The sequence below is a fragment of the Ovis aries genome, chromosome X (assembly GCF_016772045.2).
Source record: "Ovis aries strain OAR_USU_Benz2616 breed Rambouillet chromosome X, ARS-UI_Ramb_v3.0, whole genome shotgun sequence".
Taxonomy (NCBI): Eukaryota; Metazoa; Chordata; class Mammalia; order Artiodactyla; family Bovidae; genus Ovis; species Ovis aries.
The window spans coordinates 17,058,458-17,079,295 of record NC_056080.1 but is presented as its reverse complement, the minus strand read 5'-3'; the positions used below and the strand labels follow the sequence as shown (position 1 = coordinate 17,079,295).

At 38.0% G+C, this 20,838-nt stretch overlaps 1 protein-coding gene across 41 annotated transcripts in view; it reads right to left on the bottom strand.

Annotated features, from left to right (window-relative positions):
* Positions 1-20,838, bottom strand: part of PPEF1 (protein phosphatase with EF-hand domain 1) — a 147,627-nt gene that overhangs the window by 4,413 nt on the left and 122,376 nt on the right. For all 41 annotated transcript variants that reach the window (XM_012106317.4, XM_042241753.1, XM_042241754.1 and 38 more), the window contains 4 exons: positions 16,284-16,469; positions 14,732-14,874; positions 6,350-6,456; positions 211-374 (listed from right to left, as the gene is read on the bottom strand). In XM_012106317.4, the coding sequence (XP_011961707.1) occupies positions 211-374; positions 6,350-6,456; positions 14,732-14,874; positions 16,284-16,469 (600 nt within the window). The remainder of the gene's footprint in view (positions 1-210; positions 375-6,349; positions 6,457-14,731; positions 14,875-16,283; positions 16,470-20,838) is intronic.

The following is a 20,838-nucleotide window of genomic DNA, read 5'->3' as shown; positions in this document are numbered from 1 at the left end:
TTTTGGCTGTCCTGACAACACACAAATTTCCTGAACAGATCACAATGTACCTGGAACACCGCCCCCCCCCCGCCCCAGCTCTTTTCCTAAGACTGCCATGCCCATCCACTAGCCAATTCCACTCCAACTTTTCAAAGAACTAAGGAACTCATAAGTTGTCCAGAGGATATTCGGTGCCAGCCAGGTTTTAACTGGTGCTATTTCACTTACCTCTTTCACAGGTTTCTGAATGTGGACATCCTGGAAGCCAGACATGTAGTCAATATTTCCATCTTTGTCTGTGGTTACCAGATGAGAACTCAGTGATCTCCATGGTAAGTTCAGCCCCAAAACATTCTCCATTGAAAAAGCCCACTGGCCCATTGAAAGTTTTCCTAACAACAACAACAAAGCCCATATAATTGGTTGATAAGTTGATTTTTTAAAAATGCAGCCTCATCAATGGAGCAAGCAGATAGCCTGGGTTTTGAGGTCTGGGTGCCTCTGCTACCCTTTATCATCTGTCTACCAGACCCCACAGCTCTGAGGGAAGATTAACTAAAGAAAGCCTTAGGGGTTCCATGGATCTTTTCCTTACTGTTACGGGTAAGCGATCAGAATTTGGGTATGCTAGATCTTTTTCCCTTTTTCTTATTAACAAAGTAAGGTATAATTATAATAGAAGACTTAAAAACACAAAAGGATATAAAAGATAAGATTACTTTTAACATTTGAGCATATTGCTCATGTCTCATTTTCTTAGGTAATATCCTTTCATCCTCTAATATTACATGTAGTATTTAAAAATATACTTTCGCTTTCTGATTATTAAAGATATGCTCATCTGAAAGGATTTTGAACAAACAGAAAACATTACTATTTCTACTGTTTTTCTATGTATATAAACATGGACATATATAAAGGTACAATATTTTGTATTTCTTAAAGCCAAATATACATTGTACCATATGTTTCATATATGTGTATTACATATGGCAACACATACATACACAACAAACATAGATATTCTAACCTGACTCTTTACTTACAATCATGGACATGCATCTATGTTAATAAATATAAACCTACATCACTCTTTTAATGGCTGTGAAATTATTCCATTATTTTCTTAGGATCATTCCTAGAATTGCTAGACCTAAAGGTATGTACATTTTTAGGCTTCTGATGTATTTTGCCAAACTGCTTTCAAAAAAGAGTAGTCATCTGATACCCCCACCAAGACCATTCACCACACTTAGCTGCTTAGGACAAAGGTTATTTAGAAGCATATTCCTCATTTCCAAGCCCAAGGGGATTTTCTAGCTACCTTATGTAATTCAGTTCAGTTCAGTCTCTCAGTCGTGTCCGACTCTTTGCGACCCCATGAATCGCACCACGCCAGGCCTCCCTGTCCATCACCAACTCCCGGAGTTCACTCAGACTCACGTCCATTGAGTCGGTGATGCCATCCAGCCATCTCATCCTCTGTCGTCCCCTTCTCCTCCTGCCCCCAATCCCTCCCAGCATCAGAGTCTTTTCCAATGAGTCAAATCTTCACATGAGGTGGCTGAAGTACTGGAGTTTCAGCTTTAGCATCATTCCTTCCAAAGAAATCCCAGGGTTGATCTCCTTCAGAATGGACTGGTTGGATCTCCTTGCAGTCCAAGGGACTCTCAAGAGTCTTCTCCAACACCACAGTTCAAAAGCATCAATTCTTCAGCGCTCAGCTTTCTTCACAGTCCAACTCTCACATCCATACATGACCACTGGAAAACCATAGTCTTGACTAGACAGACCTTTGTTGGCAAAGTAATGTCTCTGCTTTTGAATATGCTATCTAGGTTGGTCATAACTTTCCTTCCAAGGAGTAAGCGTCTTTTAATTTCATGGCTGCAGTCACCATCCGCAGTGATCTTGGAGTTGGAGTTGTAATCTTGAAATTAACACTATGTCAGATAATTTATTCTGTATGTTTCCAATACAAAATTTGTAGAGATTTGCTTTATGTTCCACTTAATGGTCAAACATAAATGTTCTATTTATGCTTGACAACAATGTATATTCTGCAGTGTTGGATAGTGTTCGATATATGTCTTTTACAAAAAGTTTGTTATACTTTTGTCTGTTTATACTTTCAGTTCCTGAGAGAAGAGTGTTAAAATCTCCCACTATGACAGTAGATTTTTTAACTTCTACTTGTTCAGTCCATTTTTGTTTTACATAGTTTTTTTTTTTAATTTTTAATTTTTTTTATTTTTTAAATTTTAATATCTTTAATTCTTACATGCGTTCCCAAACATGAACCCCCCTCCCACCTCCCTCCCCATAACAGCTCTCTGGGTCATCCCCATGCACCAGCCCTAAGCATGCTGCATCCTGCGTCAGACATAGACTGGCGATTCAATTCTTACATGATAGTATACATGTTAGAATGTCATTCTCCCAAATCATCCCTCCCTCTCCCTCTCCCTCTGAGTCCAAAAGTCTGTTATACACATCTGTGTCTCTTTCCCTGTCTTGCATACAGGGTCGTCATTGCCATCTTCCTAAATTCCATATATATGTGTTAGTATACTGTATTGGTGTTTTTCTTTCTGGCTTACTTCACTCTGTATAATTGGCTCCAGTTTCATCCATCTCATCAGAACTGATTCAAATGAATTCTTTTTAACGGCTGAGTGATACTCCATTGTGTATATGTACCACAGCTTTCTTATCCATTCATCTGCTGATGGACATCTAGGTTGTTTCCATGTCCTGGCTATTATAAACAGTGCTGCGATGAACATTGGGGTACATGTGTCTCTTTCAGTTCTGGTTTCCTCAGTGTGTATGCCCAGCAGTGGGATTGCTGGGTCATAAGGTAGTTCTATTTGCAATTTTTTAAGGAATCTCCACACTGTTCTCCATAGTGGCTGTACTAGTTTGCATTCCCACCAACAGTGTAGGAGGGTTCCCTTTTCTCCACACCCTCTCCAGCATTTATTGCTTGCAGATTTTTGGATCGCAGCCATTCTGACTGGTGTGAAGTGGTACCTCATTGTGGTTTTGATTTGCATTTCTCTGATAATGAGTGATGTTGAGCATCTTTTCATGTGTTTGTTAGCCATCCGTATGGGTGTCCACTTTCACCGCTACTATTCAACATAGTTCTGGAAGTTTTGGCCACAGCAATCAGAGCAGAAAAAGAAATAAAAGGAATCCAAATTGGAAAAGAAGAAGTAAAACTCTCACTGTTTGCAGATGACATGATCCTCTACATGGAAAACCCTAAAGACTCCACCAGAAAATTACTAGAGCTAATCAATGAATATAGTAAAGTTGCAGGATATAAAATCAACACACAGAAATCCCTTGCATTCCTATACACGAATAATGAGAAAGTAGAAAAAGAAATTAAGGAATCAATTCCATTCACCATTGCAACAAAAAGAATAAAATACTTAGGAATATATCTACCTAAAGAAACTAAAGACCTATATATAGAAAAGTATAAAACACTGATGAAAGAAATCAAAGAGGACACTAATAGATGGAGAAATATACCATGTTCATGGATCGGAAGAATCAATATAGTGAAAATGAGTATACTACCCAAAGCAATTTACAAATTCAATGCAATCCCTATCAAGCTACCAGCCACATTTTTCACAGAACTAGAACAAATAATTTCAAGATTTGTATGGAAATACAAAAAACCTCGAATAGCCAAAGCAATCTTGAGAAAGAAGAATGGAACTGGAGGAATCAACTTGCCCGACTTCAGGCTCTACTACAAAGCCACAGTCATCAAGACAGTATGGTACTGGCACAAAGACAGACATATAGATCAATGGAACAAAATAGAAAGCCCAGAGATAAATCCACACACATATGGACACCTTATCTTTGACAAAGGAGGCAAGAATATACAATGGAGTAAAGACAATCTCTTTAACAAGTGGTGCTGGGAAAACTGGTCAACCACTTGTAAAAGAATGAAACTAGATCACTTTCTAACACCGCACACAAAAATAAACTCAAAATGGATTAAAGATCTAAATGTAAGATCAGAAACTATAAAACTCCTAGAGGAGAACATAGGCAAAACACTCTCAGACATAAATCACAGCAGGATCCTCTATGATCCACCTCCCAGAATTCTGGAAATAAAAGCAAAAATAAACAAATGGGATCTAATTAAAATTAAAAGCTTCTGCACAACAAAGGAAAATATAAGCAAGGTGAAAAGACAGCCTTCTGAATGGGAGAAAATAATAGCAAATGAAGCAACTGACAAACAATTAATCTCAAAAATATACAAGCAACTTATGGAGCTCAATTCCAGAAAAATAAACGACCCAATCAAAAAATGGGCCAAAGAACTAAATAGACATTTCTCCAAAGAAGACATACGGATGGCTAACAAAGACATGTTTTACACAGTTTTTAAGGAGACTATATAAATAGGTACACACACATTCAAAATGGATTCAATTAGAAAACTGAGTATTATTATAAAGGATCTCTTTACAGTTCTAGTAATGTGTATCTCCTTGAAGTCTACTTTGTCTGATATTAACAGAGTTGTTCCCACTTTTTCAGTGTTTTGTATAGATCTTTCTAGACTTAAAATGAGGTTATAGCCCAATAAACCTATAATTAGTTGCAGATATAATAAGTAAAAAATGCATTTAACACACCTAACCTACTGAACAACATAGCTTAGCCTAGCCTACCTTAAATGTGCTCAAAACACTTACATTAGCCTAGAGCTGGGCAAAATCATCTAATACAAAGCCCCTATTTTATAGTAAAGTATTGACTATCTCATGTAATTTATTGAATAATGTACTGAAAGTGAAAAATGGAATGGCTGTATGAGTACGGGATGGTTGTAAATCTATCAGTTGTTTACCCTTGTGATCACCTGGATGGCTGGGAACTGTGGCTCAATGCTACCACCCAGCATGAGAGAGCATATATTGCTCGTCTGGGAAAAGGTCAAAATTCAAAATATGTTTCTCAATGCATATGGCTTTCATACAATTTTAAAGTCAAAACCTCGTAAGTCAAACCACCATAAACTGGGGACAGCCTGTACATATGATTCCACTGTCTACTGGCTTCTGCTGCAACTTTTGAGAAGTCTGATGTCACTCTAACTGTTGTCTCTTGAGCAATGTGTGTTTCTTCTGCTTGCTTCTAAGATTTTCTTTTTGCTGTTGGTGTGTGTAGTTTCACCACAAGTGTGTGTAGGTGTGAATTTGATTTTATTTATCCTATTTGAGAATCACTGTTCCTCTTTACCTATGAGTTCTTTCAATTCTGGAAAACTCTCAGCCATTATCATGCAAAATATATTCTCTCTTACAGTCTCTCCTCCTGGGACCGTGATTCGATGTATATTAAACATTTTATTCTTAATCTTTCTATTTTTTTAGTAATATCTAATCTTGTATTTAACCCATTCATTATGGTTTTAAACAAGTTATTTTTATATCTATATAAAACAAAAATGGTTCTTTAAATCATTTTAAAATGCATACTTGTGACTCCATCTTTCATTTCTTTAAACATTTTCTTTCCTAGTAATTTTTACTTTGCATTTGATAATCCCAATATATGATATCCTCGAGAAACTAAATCTGTTGCTTATTGTTCCTGCTGACTCTCACTCATGTTCTCCTTGTTTGTTTGGGGATCTTTGGTTGTGACCTCATGTTAATTGATCTCACTTTCTGGATATATTAGTGGCGCAAATTACGGACACTTCCCATGAACGTGGATTTGCATTTGCTTGCCAGGAGTCAGGGCACTACAGACCTAGGATTACTCTGGTCACTTTGAGGATCTAGGTTTAATGCTGGAAGTCTCAAATTCAGCTTACTCATTTTTTCTACTATCCTACAGTTAACCCCAAGATTGACTGCTACAACAATATTAGCATTTGCCCCCAAGACAATCGAGCCTATGATGCTTGCTTGCTGCTCCATGCTCCAACATGCAGCTTCAAAAATCCACTAGCAGGGAGAAGAAATATAGCCTAGAGATTTACTTTAATTACTGTGAGGCTGGTAAATGCATTAAAATCCTGCATCCTCTAGACTCTAGCTGTCTCTTAACAGGAGGACTTTTGAGAGTGTCTAGTCTCACACACTACCAGAATAGAAGTCTAACTCAGGGTTGTTGTTGTTAAGTTGAAAGTCGCTTATTGAAAAGCAAGAATAAGCTTTTTTCTAAGCATATAATGGATTATATTTTATCTCTATCATCCTTCAGTGGTAAAAGTAGAAAACTGAACTTTTAAGGCAGCAAAGAAAATGAAAACTAACCTGTATAGAACCTGGGATGTTCAGAAATGGTAAGCATTACATTTTTTTTTTTTTACCTGATTTATTGCGGTCTTGAAGTTGGAAAGCTCGAATGAGGTCAGTTTTTCGTGAAATCATTCTCTCTTTTAACATCCTGATGGCACTACTTTCAATAGCATTCACCCTATATTAAGAAAATAATTGTTAGGTGAAAGTTACATAAGTCATTCTGTTCTGTTTCTTTTTTTTAATTTTTATTTTTACTTTATTTTACTTTACAATACTGTATTGGTTTTGCCATACATTGACATGAATCCACCACGGGTGTACATGCGATCCCAAACATGAATCCCCCTCCCACCTCCCTCCCCACAACATCCCTCTGGGTATACTGTGTTGCCATTTACCAGATTCTACATTAAATAAGTTGCTTAACCTCACACATAACATATTATTAGGTGGTGAATGTGTTTATATGTACGTGTGCACGTTTTGTGAAATTTTAAAAGGATTATCACTAGTGTTTTCTTTTTGGTTTCAAAGATTCACATGAACAATTAGTGCATGAGAATGTCCAAGACAAGAAGGAAAACAGAGGGACTTGCTATAGAAGATGCTGGAATTTATCTTAACTTACTTAAACTAAAGAGCAGGCATTGACACAAGAGAAGACAGATACATACATGAATAGAATACAATGGAATTTTCATAAATACAGCTAACTATATATGGGAACAATATATATGATGAAGCAGGTATTAAAATTCAGTAGAAAAGGACAGTTTTTTAAAATGGGGGCTAGCATAATTAACTCAATGTCTGGATGCTAAATTTCTACCTCAGACCATTTACAAAAATAAATTCACAATAAAGGAAGAACAGAGGAACAAAGCAGTTATCAGTCACATATCCCTCAAAAAAGCAAAATGGCATAAGCAAATCCAACCGTATCAAAAATAACATCATAGGTGAATGGATAAATAAATTTAAAAAACAGAGATTGTGAGACTGGATTAAAAAAACAAGATCCAACTATATGTTGTCCATAGGACACACACTTTAGCTTCAAAGATATAAAGAGTTTAAAAGGAAAAAGTATACCATGTAAACACCGACCATAAGAGAGTTAGAGTGGCCAAATTTATAGTAAACAAAATAGATTTTAAGACAAAAGCTATTACTAGAGATAAAGAGGGATATTTTATAATGATAAAAGAACCAATCAGTCAAGAAAATGGCAATAGCTCCAAATTGATCTACAGATTCAAATTAATCCTTATCAAAATCCCAGTGGGTATTTTTGCAGAAATTGACAAGCTGATTCTAAAATTCACATGGAAATCAATCTTAAAAAAGAAGAGCCAAATTCAACTCACATTTCCCAATTTCAAACTTACAAAAAAATCTTTACTAATCAAGACAGTGTGTCACTCACATTAGGACAGATATATAGGTCAATGGAATACAACTTAAAGTCCAAAAATAAACCCACACCTTTATGGTCAATTGATTTTGGACAACTGTGTCAAGACAGTCAAATAGGGGAGGGATAGTCTTTCTAACTGATGTTGCTGGGACAATTAAATATCCGTATTTTAAAGAATAAAGTTGGACCCCCTACCTCATACCATACACAAAAATAAACTCAAAATGAGTCAAATATAAATCAAATGTAAGAGCTTAATCTATAAAGATAATTTATTAAATTACTGGAAGAAAACATAGAATAAATTTTCATGACTCTGAGTTAGGCAATATCTTCTTAGATACATCATCACAAGCAAAGTAGAGAAAATAGATATATTTTATTTCATCAAAATTTAAAACTTTGGTGCTGCAAATAATAACATCAAGAAGATAAAAATACATCCTATAGAATAGGAGAGACAATTTACAAATCATATATCTAATAATCCCTTGATGGATCACAGCCTTCTCGTAGTGAAGGGGCTTGCATAACTCAATGAAACTATGAGCCATGCTGTGCAGGGCCACTTAAGGCAGACAGACAGGTCATAGTGGAGAGTTCTGGCAAAATGTGGTCCACTGGAGGAGGGGATGGCAAACCATTCCAGTATTCTTGCCATGAGAATTCCATGAACAATATGAAAAGGAAAAAAGACATGACACCAGAAGATGAGCCCCCCACATCAGAAGGTGTCCAATATGCTACTGGGGAAAAGCAGAGGGCAATTACTAATAGTTCCAGAAAGAATGAAGCAGTTGGGCCAAAGCAGAAACAATGCTCAGTTGTGGATGTACCTGGTGGTGAAACTAAAGTCCAGTGCTGTAAAGAACAATATTACATAGGAACCTGGAATGTTAGGTCCATGAATCAAGGTAAACTGAATGTGGTCAAGCAGGAGATGGCAAGAATGAACATCGACATCTTAGGAATCAGTAAACTAAAATGGACGGGAATGGGCAAATTTAATTCAGATGACAATTATATCTACTATTGTGGGCAAAAATCCCTTAGAAGAAATGGAGTAGTCCTCATAGTCAACAAGAGTCTGAAAAGCAGTATTTGGGTGCAGTCTCAAAAACAACAGAATGATCTCAGTTCATTTCCAAGGCAAACCACTCAGCATCATAGTAATCCAAATCTATGCCCCAACCACTGATATGAAAATGCTGAAGTTGACCTGTTCTATGAAGACCTACAAGACCTTCTAGAACTAACACCCAAAAAAGATGTCCTTTTCATCATAGGGGATTGGAATGCAAAGGCAGGAAGTCAAGAGATTTCCCAGAGTAACAGGCAAGTTGGGCCTTGGAGTACAAAATGAAGCAGGGCAAAGGCTAACAGAGTTTTGTCAAGAGAACACACTGTTCACAGGAAACACCCTCTTACAACAACACCTGGGAGGACTCTACACATGGATATCATCAAATGGCCAATACTGAAATCAGATTGATTATGTTCTTTGCAGCCAAAGATGGAGAAGCTCTATACAGTCAGCAAAAACAAGACTAGGAGCTGACTGTGGCTCAGATCATGAGCTCATTACAAAATTCAGACTTAAAGTAGGGAAAGTCACTAGGCCATTCAGGTATGACCTAAATCAAATCTCTTATGATTATACAATGGAGGTGACAAATAGATTTAAATGATTAGATCTGGTAGACAAGACTGCCTGAAAAACTACCAATGGAGGTTTGTAACACTGTACAGGAGGTGGTGACCAAAACCATATCCAAGAAAAAGAAATGTGGGAGGACAAAGTGCTTGTCTGAGGAGGCATTAGAATAGCTGAGAATAGAAGAAAAGAGAAAGGCAAGGGAGAAAGGGAAAGAACTGAATGTAGAGTTCCAGAGAATAGCAAGGAGAGATAAGGGCTTCTTAGTGAACAATGCAAAGAAATAGAGAGAAACAACAGAATGAGGAAGACTAGAGATCTCTTCAAGAAAACTAGAGATATCAAGGGAACATTTCATCTAAAGACAGACACAATAAAGAACAGAAACAGTAAGTACTTAAGGAAGGAGAAGAGATTAAAAAGAGGTGGCAAAAAATACACAGAACTACACAAAATAGGTCTTAATGACCCGGATAACCACGATGGTATGGTCACTCACCTAGAGCCAGACATCTTGGAGTATGAAGCCAAGTGGGCCTTAGGAAGCATCACTACTACAAACAAAGCTAGCAGAGGTGACAGAATTCCCGCTGAGCTATTTCAAATCCTCAAAGATGATGCTGTGAAAGTGCTACACTCAATATGTCAGTAAATTTGGAAAACTCAGCAGCTGCCAAAGGCTGGGAAAGGTCGGTTTTCATTCCAATCCCAAAAAAGGGCAATGCCAAAGAATGTTCAAACTACTGGATAATGGCACTCATTTCATATGCTAGCAAGGTTATGCTCAGTATCCTTCAAGCTAGGCTTCAGCAGTATGTGAACTAAGAACTTCTAGATGCACAAAGTTGGGTTTTGAAGAGGCAGAGGAACCAGAGATCAATTTTGCCAACATTTGTTGGTTCACAGAGAAGGCAAGGGGATTCCAGAAAAACATCTACTTCTGCTTCACTGACCATGTTAAAACGTTTGACTATGTGAATCACCACAAACTGTGGAAAACTCTTAAAGAGATGGAACACCAGACCACCTTATCTGTCTCCTGAAAAACCTGTATGCAGGTCAAGAAACAACAGTTAAAATGGACATGAAACAATGGACTGGTTCAAAATTGGGAAAGGAGAATGACAAGGCTGTATATTGTCACTCTGCTTACTTAACTTATATGCAGAGTATATCTTGCGAAATATTTGGCTGGATGAAGCACAAGCTGTAATCAAGATTGCCAGAAGTAGCATCAACAACCTCAGATATGCAGATGATACCACTCTAATGGTAGGCAGTGAAGAGGAACTAAAGAGCCTCTTGATGAGGGTGAAAGAGGAGAGTAAAAAAAGCTGGCTTAAAACTCAACATTCAGAAAACTAAGATCATGGCATCCGGTCCCACCACTTCATGGCAAATAGATGGGGGGAAAGTGGAAGCAGTGACACATTTTATTTTCTTGGGCTCCAAAATCACTGCAGATGGTGACTGGAGCCATGAAATTAATAAGACACTCCTTGGAAGAAAGCCATAACAAACTGAGCATATTAAAAAGGAGAGATATCACTTTGCCAACCAAGGTCCGTCTAGTCAAAGCTATGGTTTGTCAAGTAGTCATGTATGGATGTGAGAATTGGACTGTGAAGAAAGCTAAGCACTGAAGAATTGATGCTTTTGAACTGTGGTGTTGGAGGAGACTCTTGAGAGTCCCTTGGACAGCAAGGAGATCAAACCAGTCAATCCTGAAGGAAATCAACCCTGAACTGGGAGGACTAATGCTGAAACTGAAGATCCAATACTTTGGCCACCTGATGCAAAGAGCTGACTCATTGGAAAAGACCCTGATGCTGGGAAAGATTGAGGACAGGAGGAGAAGGGGGGGCGACACAGGATGGAATCACCAACTCAGAGAACATGAGTTTGAACAAAGTCCAGGTGATTGTGGAGGACAGAGCTGCCTGGCATGCTGCATCCCTCAGGTTTGCAAAGATTTAGATATGACTTAGCAACTGAACAACCACAATATCTAATAAGTGACACAAATATAGGATATATAAACAACTCTAACAATGTAATAGTAAAAAGTGTAATAATTCAATTAAGAATGAAAAAAGGTGGGAATTCTCTGGCAGTACAGTGGTTAGGACTCTGATTCTTTCATTGATGGGGCTTGGGTTCAATCCCTGGTCAGGGATCTGAAATCCCATAAGTCACATGCAACAGCCAAAAAAAAAAAAAAAAGGAAAAAGGATCAGAAACAGACATTTCTCCAAAGACAATATACAAATGTCCAATAAGAACCAAAAAAATCCTCAAATTCACTGGTAGGTAAGGAAATACAAATTAAAATCAAGACCTCACATCCACTAAGATGGCTATAATCAAAAAGATCACAACAAGAGTTGTCAAGGATTTGGAGAAATTGGAATCCACATACACTGCTGATGGGAATGTAAAATCATGCATTCCCTTGGAAAAGAGCTTTCAAGTTCCTCAAATATTAAACATAAGTTATTATATAATCCAGTAATTCTACTTTCAGGTATATACCCAAAAGAAATTTAAACAAATGTATAACAAAACCTTGTCCACCAAAGTTCAAAACATTATTCACAGTAGCCAAAAAGTAGAAACAATCTACATTTCTTTTTTAAAAAAATTTTTTTAATTTATTTATTGGCCATGTGGCATGTGGAATCTTAGTTCCCCAACCAGGGATAAAACCCATGCCCCCTGCATTGGGAGCTCAGAGCCCCAACCACTGGACCACCAGGAAGTCTTAATCCACATTTCTATTAGCTGATAAATGAACAAAGAAAATGGGGTCTACTGATACAATGGAATGTTATTCAGCCATTAAAAAAAAAAAAAAAAAGATTGATACATGTTACAAAGGGAACTGGACGTGGAACAACAGACTGGTTCCAAATAGGAAAAGGAGTACGTCAAGGCTGTATATTGTCACCCTGCTTATTTAACTTTTATGCAGAGTACATCATGAGAAACGCTGGGCTGGAAGAAGCACAAGCTGGAATCAAGATTGCTGGGAGAAATATCAATAACCTCAGATATGCAGATGACACCACCCTTGTGGCAGAAAGTGAAGAGGAACTAAAAAGCCTCTTGATGAAAGTGAAAGAGGAGAGTGAAAAGTTGGCTTAAAACTCCAGAAAACCAAGATCATGGCATCCAGTCCCATCACTTCATGGCAAATAGATGGGGAAACAGTGGAAACAGTGTCAGACTTTATTTTTGGGGGCTCCAAAATCACTGTAGATGGTGACTGTAGCCATGAAATTAAAAGACGCTTACTCCTTGGAAGGAAAGTTATGACCAACCTAGATAGTATATTCAAAAGCAGAGACATTACTTTGCCAACTAAGGTCTGCCGAGTCAAGGCTATGGTTTTTCCTGTGGTCATGTATGGATGTGAGAGTTGGACTGTGAAGAAGGCTGAGCGCTGAAGAATTGATGCTTTTGAACTGTGGTGTTGGAGAAGACTCTTGAGAGCCCCTTGGACTGCAAGGAGATCCAACCAGTCCATCGTAAAGGAGATCGATCAGTCCTGGGTGTTCATTGGAAGGACTGATGCTGAAGCTGAAACTCCAGTACTTTGGCCACCTCATGCGAAGAGCTGACCCATTGGAAAAGACCCTGATGCTGGGAAAGATTGAAGGCAGGAGGAGAAGGGGACGACAGAGGATGAGATGGCATCACCAACTCGATGGACATGGGTTTGGGTGAACTCTGGGAGTTGGTGATAAACAGGGAGGCCTGGCATGCTGCGGTTCATGGGGTTACAAAGAGTTGGACAGACTGAATGAACTGAACTGAATATAACATTTATATGGAGACATTTTTCTACCACAGGTGAAAATCCAAAAGTTAAAATGAAATCATAAAAATGTGATTTCATAGAACTAAAGCAATATCAAGATATCAACAAAATATATGCAACATGCCTGTAAAAGTCCTCCATCCCTGAAATGCAAAAAATTCCTAAAAATATATCATAAAATGACAAATGGTCCAATGTAAAATGGGGGAATATGATGAACAGGAAATTCAAAAAAAAAGAAAACACAATGTCCAAAATCAAGGTGGATAAACTCAGCTGTATAAAAACTGCTAATTAAAACAATTAGATTTACCATTTTTATCCATCAGTTTGTCAAAAGTGAAGAAGGGTAATAAAATTGGAGATTAATGAGGATGTGGAGAAATTAATATGCTGTTTTCCAGACTGTTAACTGTGACAACTTTTTTGGAGTACCTAGCAAAATTTCAAACATGTAAATCCCACATTTTTAAATTTTATGTTTAAAACAAGCACTAAAAACTTATGAATATGTGTATATATGTATTTACACATATACACACAGAGGAATGTTTGTTACAGTACTCCTTTAAGTACAACACCCTGAAACCAATCTGGATGGCCATCAATTGAATACGATTTAGCTATCCATAATTGTTATGGGGTATATACAGTATAGAATATTATGCATCAACTACAAAGAATGAGTTAGGTCTACATGTACGAACTTGGAATGATGTTTACGATACAATCTTTAGGGAAAGAGTCAGTTGCAGAATAGACTGTGCAGTGTGATTCTATCTTTGTTAAAAAAAATATATATATATGTATGTTGTTTACTGCCTTTCTCCTTCCACTGGGATATGCTTTGATGATGAAAAAGACTTTTGCCTATTTTGTTTATTTCAATATCACCTGTGCCTATAACAGTGTCTGACACATAGTAGGTGCTCAACATTTAAGTTCAATGAATGAGAAATTGCTTGAATATTTTTGCAAGGAGAAGAGGGTGGAAGGGTCCCCTACAGGCTATTAATTTCAGCTGCCTCTGTGGAAAAAAATTACTGAGAAGTACTGGGAGAGATCACTAACATTTTCTTTATACAACTTTGTTTTAGCACACTTAACAACAAATATATTTGTTTTAGAATACAAAAATATTAAAAAGATAATGCCAAAGGGAGAAATAAAGGTAAGGTATGCATGCCATCACACAGGGAGACACACTCAACTCCATCATATACACTTCTGGGTAGAGAAGGGACAAAGAGGCCAGAGCCAACTGGGTTGTGTTTGGGGGCAGAAAAGGCGATAGCTTATGGGACTGGGTAGGTACAGAGACCTTCTTTTCTTTACATTCAAATAGGGACTGTTCATGGATGCTGACTGCTTTAGAACTACTGCTCTTGGTTTCAAATAAGAGCACATTCACCACTCGGTTTCTGGAATTATTTCATTTTGTTTATACTAATGAGTAACAGGTAAGTTTCTTCAATCCCAAGGCTGCTCTTAGGCACTCTGGACTGGTTCTACGTGGTCACCATTACCAGAGCTCAGAAAGCTCCTTAGAGTATACACACCTTTGGTAAAGAGGCCTGAGGCACGTTGCCTTAGTTATTTGGTACTGGAAAAACCGAGGGGTCGTACCAGAACTCATTCTGATGTAAGCTCCTCGATTGCTACCTTCTTCATAATAATTAGACGCAGAAAATACAGTAATAACCTGGTTAAAGAAAAAGAATGTCAGGTTCACATACAGTTAGTTCTCAAAAGGTCCTTCAATAAAGTCAGAAACAGCTTAATTCTTAAAAACCAAAAATTATACAAAGTTCAAAATTCGTACAAATTCTCAAAGTCTAATGGGATTTCCTGTGATTCCACTGAAGAGAAATAAGGTTTTTAAATCACTGTCCCCATGAGTACTAACTTCTAGCCACTCATCCCCACAGTGCATGGCCTTGCAATCTTGTGTTCAATTTCAGTTCCTTATTGCTCAGTTTTGTAAATTCCAATTTTCCAGCAGGGTAAAGCTTTTATTTTTCTTTCCTTGTGACATTTCAGTATTCAAAGTAAAACTTGTGTAATATCACAGTCCTTTTCTTTTGTCTGTAGCTGACCAATTTACAGGGCTCAAGGCCCCCATCAAACCAGTGCTTCAAGGTCAGAGAGATAGTGGCTAGATAAGGGACCATGACCACTCTGTTGGAAAGGAACCAGTCTTGGGGTGTGGTGGAAGATGGGGAGTCTTGGAGCATAATACTTGTTAGTGACAGGAAAGCTGATTTAGACCTAGTCCTGCCCGAATGTACATGTCGCTTCAGACAAGCCACTGCTTTTTTCTGTTTTTTTTTTGTTTTTTTTTTTTTTTTTTACTACAAATAAACCCTAAAGAATACTTGCCTTACCATCTTGCAAAGGATGAGACTGCAATGAATTAAGAGAGTTAAGAAAAGTGAAAGTGTTGAAATAGAAGGAAAGGCCATGAAATTTGGTATTTCTTTTTAACTACTGCTGTTCACTAAGAGAAAGGGGGGCATTGCAGGACAACTTGGGACCAGAAACCAGCTCCTCAGACCTCACCTCTCTAGCCTATCAGAAACCACTGAAGAAGCAGAACACACTCCATTTCAGTGGTTGCTGCCTAACTGCCCACAGTGAGGGACTTGGTAGAGCTCCCCTAGTCAGTGAATAGAAGGCAGTGTGTTTTGTGGCTCTGTTCTGCACAGGCAAGTACAAAAGGTAAAAGAGAGCAAAGTAGATTCACTGTCACTTTTCTGTGTTCTGGGAGGATACATACACTCTTCATCCCACTACTGGAGGCTTGCTCTGAGATCAGCATAAAACAAAGCCTTTGTGTGTGTGTACTTAGGGTCCTGTGTCAGTTCCTATCGCTGCGATTAGGAAGATCAGAGAAATAAACCAAGTATCTCTTGGGGTAAGGGACAATGAGGCTCCTTCAAACAACCTCTGTGAACACGACAGTCTCCTGTTCTTGTCTACCAAAGCATGGAGTTCTGTTCTGGGACTAGGGAAGACATTTTCCCATGGCCTTGAAGTCAGACATCCTGTAAAGAAAGACTAGGCCTCGAGGGAGGGATGTTGGTGAGGAGGTCACCCACACTGTTAGCTTACCTTCCCATCGTGGCAGATTTCATACCCTTCAGGCTTACATTCATGAGATCTAACAAGTATCTTCAACTGGTATTTATTAAGAATCTTGGAGGTAATGTCTGGTCCAAAGTAGCAGCCCCCTCCTCGGTTCGTGTTTGGGTAGCAGCCTCTTTTGCCTCTGGGATCACTCCAAAGGATATCGATAACCTTGGAACAACAAACCAGATTAGGGTGTCACTGACAAGTGAGAGTTTATCTTTCTACAGTTCAACTTCTTTTCCATAAACATTAACCCACATTATCACAAAGTCTCACTATTTCTCACCATTTCCTAACTCTAATCCTCTTTCAAAACTGTTTCATACTCATCTCCTCCATGAATCTTTTCCAAAATAATTTCAATGCCCATAGCCACCACAATCCCATTTTACTCATCCCCAGTAACCAAACACACCAATGTTTAGTAATCATGAAGAATCAGGCTTTGGGCTTTTTAAAAATCTACATTTTTAAAATTCTATCTCCATTATTTCACAATTGCTGAATCTACAAGCTCTTTTCTCTTAAAAAGAACTTCACTGCCATGTTCAAAAGAGAAAGTCACTCCCCACAATGAACACACATTTATTTGGTGTTTTTAATATGTTCAAACAGGTATGCTAGGTCTCCCAACTATGGTTTTGGCCCTGGTTTTTGTCCTGTTGAATAAACAGCATGAGAAGGCCTTTCCCCATCACGGATATAGTCAACTGTTCATCCAAGAATAGCTTCTAAAGCATCGCCTTCACTTTTTGCCCTATCCACCCCTTGATGAGTTCATTCTCAGCTTCAGCAGTATATTTAGCCACTGACTGGTTTCCACAATGTGTTCTCTTGAATCCACAAGTATGTTATTAGTATAATATTTCCTTTTGGAGTTGAAACAGCAAATGCAGGCTGCATGATACTCAGGACTGAAGACCCAAGTTCCTAAGAATTTTTCATAAAATTTGGGGGCTCCCTGTTTGTACCTCTAATCTATATAAGACATTTCTTTATTTAAACATCTCCTATGGGAGCTTCAGCAGTAGTGTGAAAAACTAGCCTTAGAGCTAAAGCTATGCAACCTTGGAGATCAAACCAGTCAATCTTAAAGGAAATCAGTCCTGAATATTCTTTGAAAGGACTGACACTGAAGCTGAAACTCCAATACTTTGGCCACCTGATGCAAAGAACTGACTCACTGGAAAAGACCAGAGACTGAAGGCAGGAGGAGAAGGGGACCACAGAGGATGAGATGGTTGGATGGCATCACCGACTAGATGGACATAGTTTGAGCAATCTCCAGGAGTTGGTGATGGACAGGGAAGCCTGGTGTGCTACAGTCCATGGGGTCGCAAAGAGTCGGACACAATTGGGTGATGCAACCTTGAGAAAAATCTCTGGGTCCCATTTTCTTTAAAATCAGAGGTTTGGGCCAGATGACTTGTAAAGTATTGCAAAGTTCTAACAGTGTGGAGATTCCTTAAAAAACTGGAAATAGAACTGCCATATGACTCAGCAATCCCACTGCTGGCCATACCCACCAAGGAAACCAGAATTGAAAGAGACACGTGTACCCCAATGTTCATCGCAGCACTGTTTACAATTGCCAGGACATGGAAGCAACCTAGATGTCCATCAGCAGACAAATGGTAAGGAAGTTGTGGTACATACACACAATGGAACACATTTGAGTCAGTTCTAATGAGGTGGATAAAACTGGAGCCTGTTATACAGAGTGAAGTAAGTCATAAAGAGAAACACAAATACTATATATTAACACACATATATATATGGAGTTTAGAAAGACAGTTAACGATGATCCTATATGCAAGGCAGCAAAAAAACCACAGAAGTCAGGAACAGACTTTTGGATTATGTGGGAGAAGGCCAGGGTGGGATAATAGCACTGAAACATGTATACTACCATATGCAAAACAGATGACCAGTGCAAGTTTGATGCATGAAGCAGGGCACTCGAAGCCGGTGCTCTGGGACAACCCAGAGGGATGGGGTGGGGAGGGAGGTGGGATGGATGTTCAGTATGGGGGACACATGTACACCCATGGCTGATTCATGTCGATGTATGGCAAAAACCATCACAATATATAAGTAATTATCCTCCAATTAAAATAAATTAAGCAATCTTAAAAAAGAGAAAAAAGACCTGAAATGGCTGTCCCACTAAACCTGACCCATTTACAGGTTTGGTATTGAAGGGGAGCTAGAAATAAGTAAGGGGAAAGACAGTGAGGTGGAGAGAAAAGAAAAACTGCTGTAGAATGCTAAGTATCTCGTCAGAACTGGAGAAACCCTGCACCGGGCATATCCCAAACACTTGAAGATGACTGATTTTTTGATGACTGATTTCAGTGAGAATTAAAACCACATAAAGAATAGTAGTAGTATCAGGATTCTCCTTTCTCCCCCATCAAATTCTCACACAGGCAGAACCCTACCCTACAAATAAACACAATGAAATCCATTTATTTTGCTGGTGTTCATAACAAAAATAACATTTGCATTTGAAATTGAGTCATATCTGAATTTTACACCATGAATTCATGTTTTGGAGACATGACTTAACCTTTAATAAAATGAAAGTGAAAACATGGAACACAAGGAGGTGCATTTTATAAGGAGAGAATTAACTTCTAAATTCCTACCTGAGATGCAAGCCATTTACAGCCAAAATTACCCCAGGAAAACATTCTAAATTACTCTTAAAGCACATTATACATGATCTTGTATACGAAACCTTATACAAACATAGGGATGTGTGAACATTTTATATCTGTGATAATGTACAATATATGATGAGTTATATGAAACTAAAATTTTACACTTTTTTCTTCTTTTTGCCAGATGCATATAGTTGAAATCTACATAAATTAAATGTACATATGCTGGAACTCTGTTGAACTAGAATAAGCACTGGCCATGAAAAGCTCTTCAGGTGTCACCTGTGTCACCTGGGAACCTACTTGGGCCTTAGCTGACTCCTCAACAAAATGAGAAAGATAGAGGTAACATTCACTTTTCTTTGGTTCAAAATCATAAAGGGTCATAAGGGGTATTAATTTTATAAAAGTGAGCTTCTTCAGAATCATCCATTCAATGAGTTCTGCAATTCTTTTCTTTGTCAAGAATTCATCCACTTGACTAGGTTTACCCACTCCATGACCACAACAGACATCTAACTCTGAGGCTCACAAAGAATGCTATAAAGGGCCCTTTGCTGGTGAAACAAATTCCTCTCTCTTCTCAACAACATCCTCTCCTCTGAAATGCAAGGGCCTTTGGGGTGGTGAGGGCATGAAAGAGTATTTACAACATTTCTTCCTGAAAATTTTCAAACTAAAAATTGGAAAGATTTTACTGAATGACAACTTTTATATGACCTGGTCAACAAAACTCTATTTGTGTCTCAGCCTTTAAACCTCTTAAATCCAAAATAAATCCTGCAAGAAGTGTCCCATGCCTGTCTACAGTTTTAAGTAATCCTGTTTTCAAAAGTATGCTTTGGGGAGAGATACTAGCTCTGAAAGATATATTGAAATGCTTCTCTTCTAAGACACTAATACTGTAGATTCACTTCTGTATGTTCCGTTAGTTATGTGTCTTCCTTCCAGCTTTTGAACATGTCATTTTAAAAGCTGTGCTCATCGCAACCTTCCAGCAGGTACCTATATGTCATCAGAGGCCTACGCCTGTCTACCCATCACCTCGTTGAACAAGGGGAGACTAGAGTAGTTCATTTCTTTCCTGAGACCTCCTACCACTCTTGTCATCTTTCCCTTCAGAAAAAGAGCATGGGCATTAAAGTCAGGCCTGGGATCAAATCCTGCTCTATCATTCAGTGACTAGCCAAGTGACTACAAAATTTAAATTGCAACTATTTAAAATTACAACCCTGTCCCCTACACCTCAAGTTCATGGTTTCTCCTAACCTTGTTCTAGTTTTAATTTTTTCCACAGAACGTCTCACTTAACATATTTACTTACTATTATATAATTATATATGTAATATAAATAACATGACTTCATATATACATATATATTTACATTATTTAGCTCCTATGCCTAGAAAGTTAACTCCATGAGGGAACAGATCTGAGTTCAATTACTTTCTCAAAAGCTTAGAACAGTCCCTGACAAATAGTAGGTACTCAACAAATACTTGTGAAGCAAATTAAGAGAAAGGAGTCACTCAGGATATAAATAATTAAAATTATTTTTTAAACCTTTCTGGCCTCCTCCTTCTTACACATCTGTCCTAAACAGGTTACGCTTGTTTCTATATGATGACACAGCTCTGAGTACACACATTTCCGCTACATCCCAGGGACTATAAAATGAGACTTACATCATAGTCCTCTGCCAGGAATCATGCACTTCCATGATTATGGAACAAACAGTCTATGATCTTTATTGCAATATGGCTCATAGATAGTAAGAAATAAAGCAATTGTGTTTTTAGTCTGAAAATGTCAACTCTATCTAACTGAAGTGTGCATGACCATGACATACCAACAAATGAAGAAAAAAAATTAAA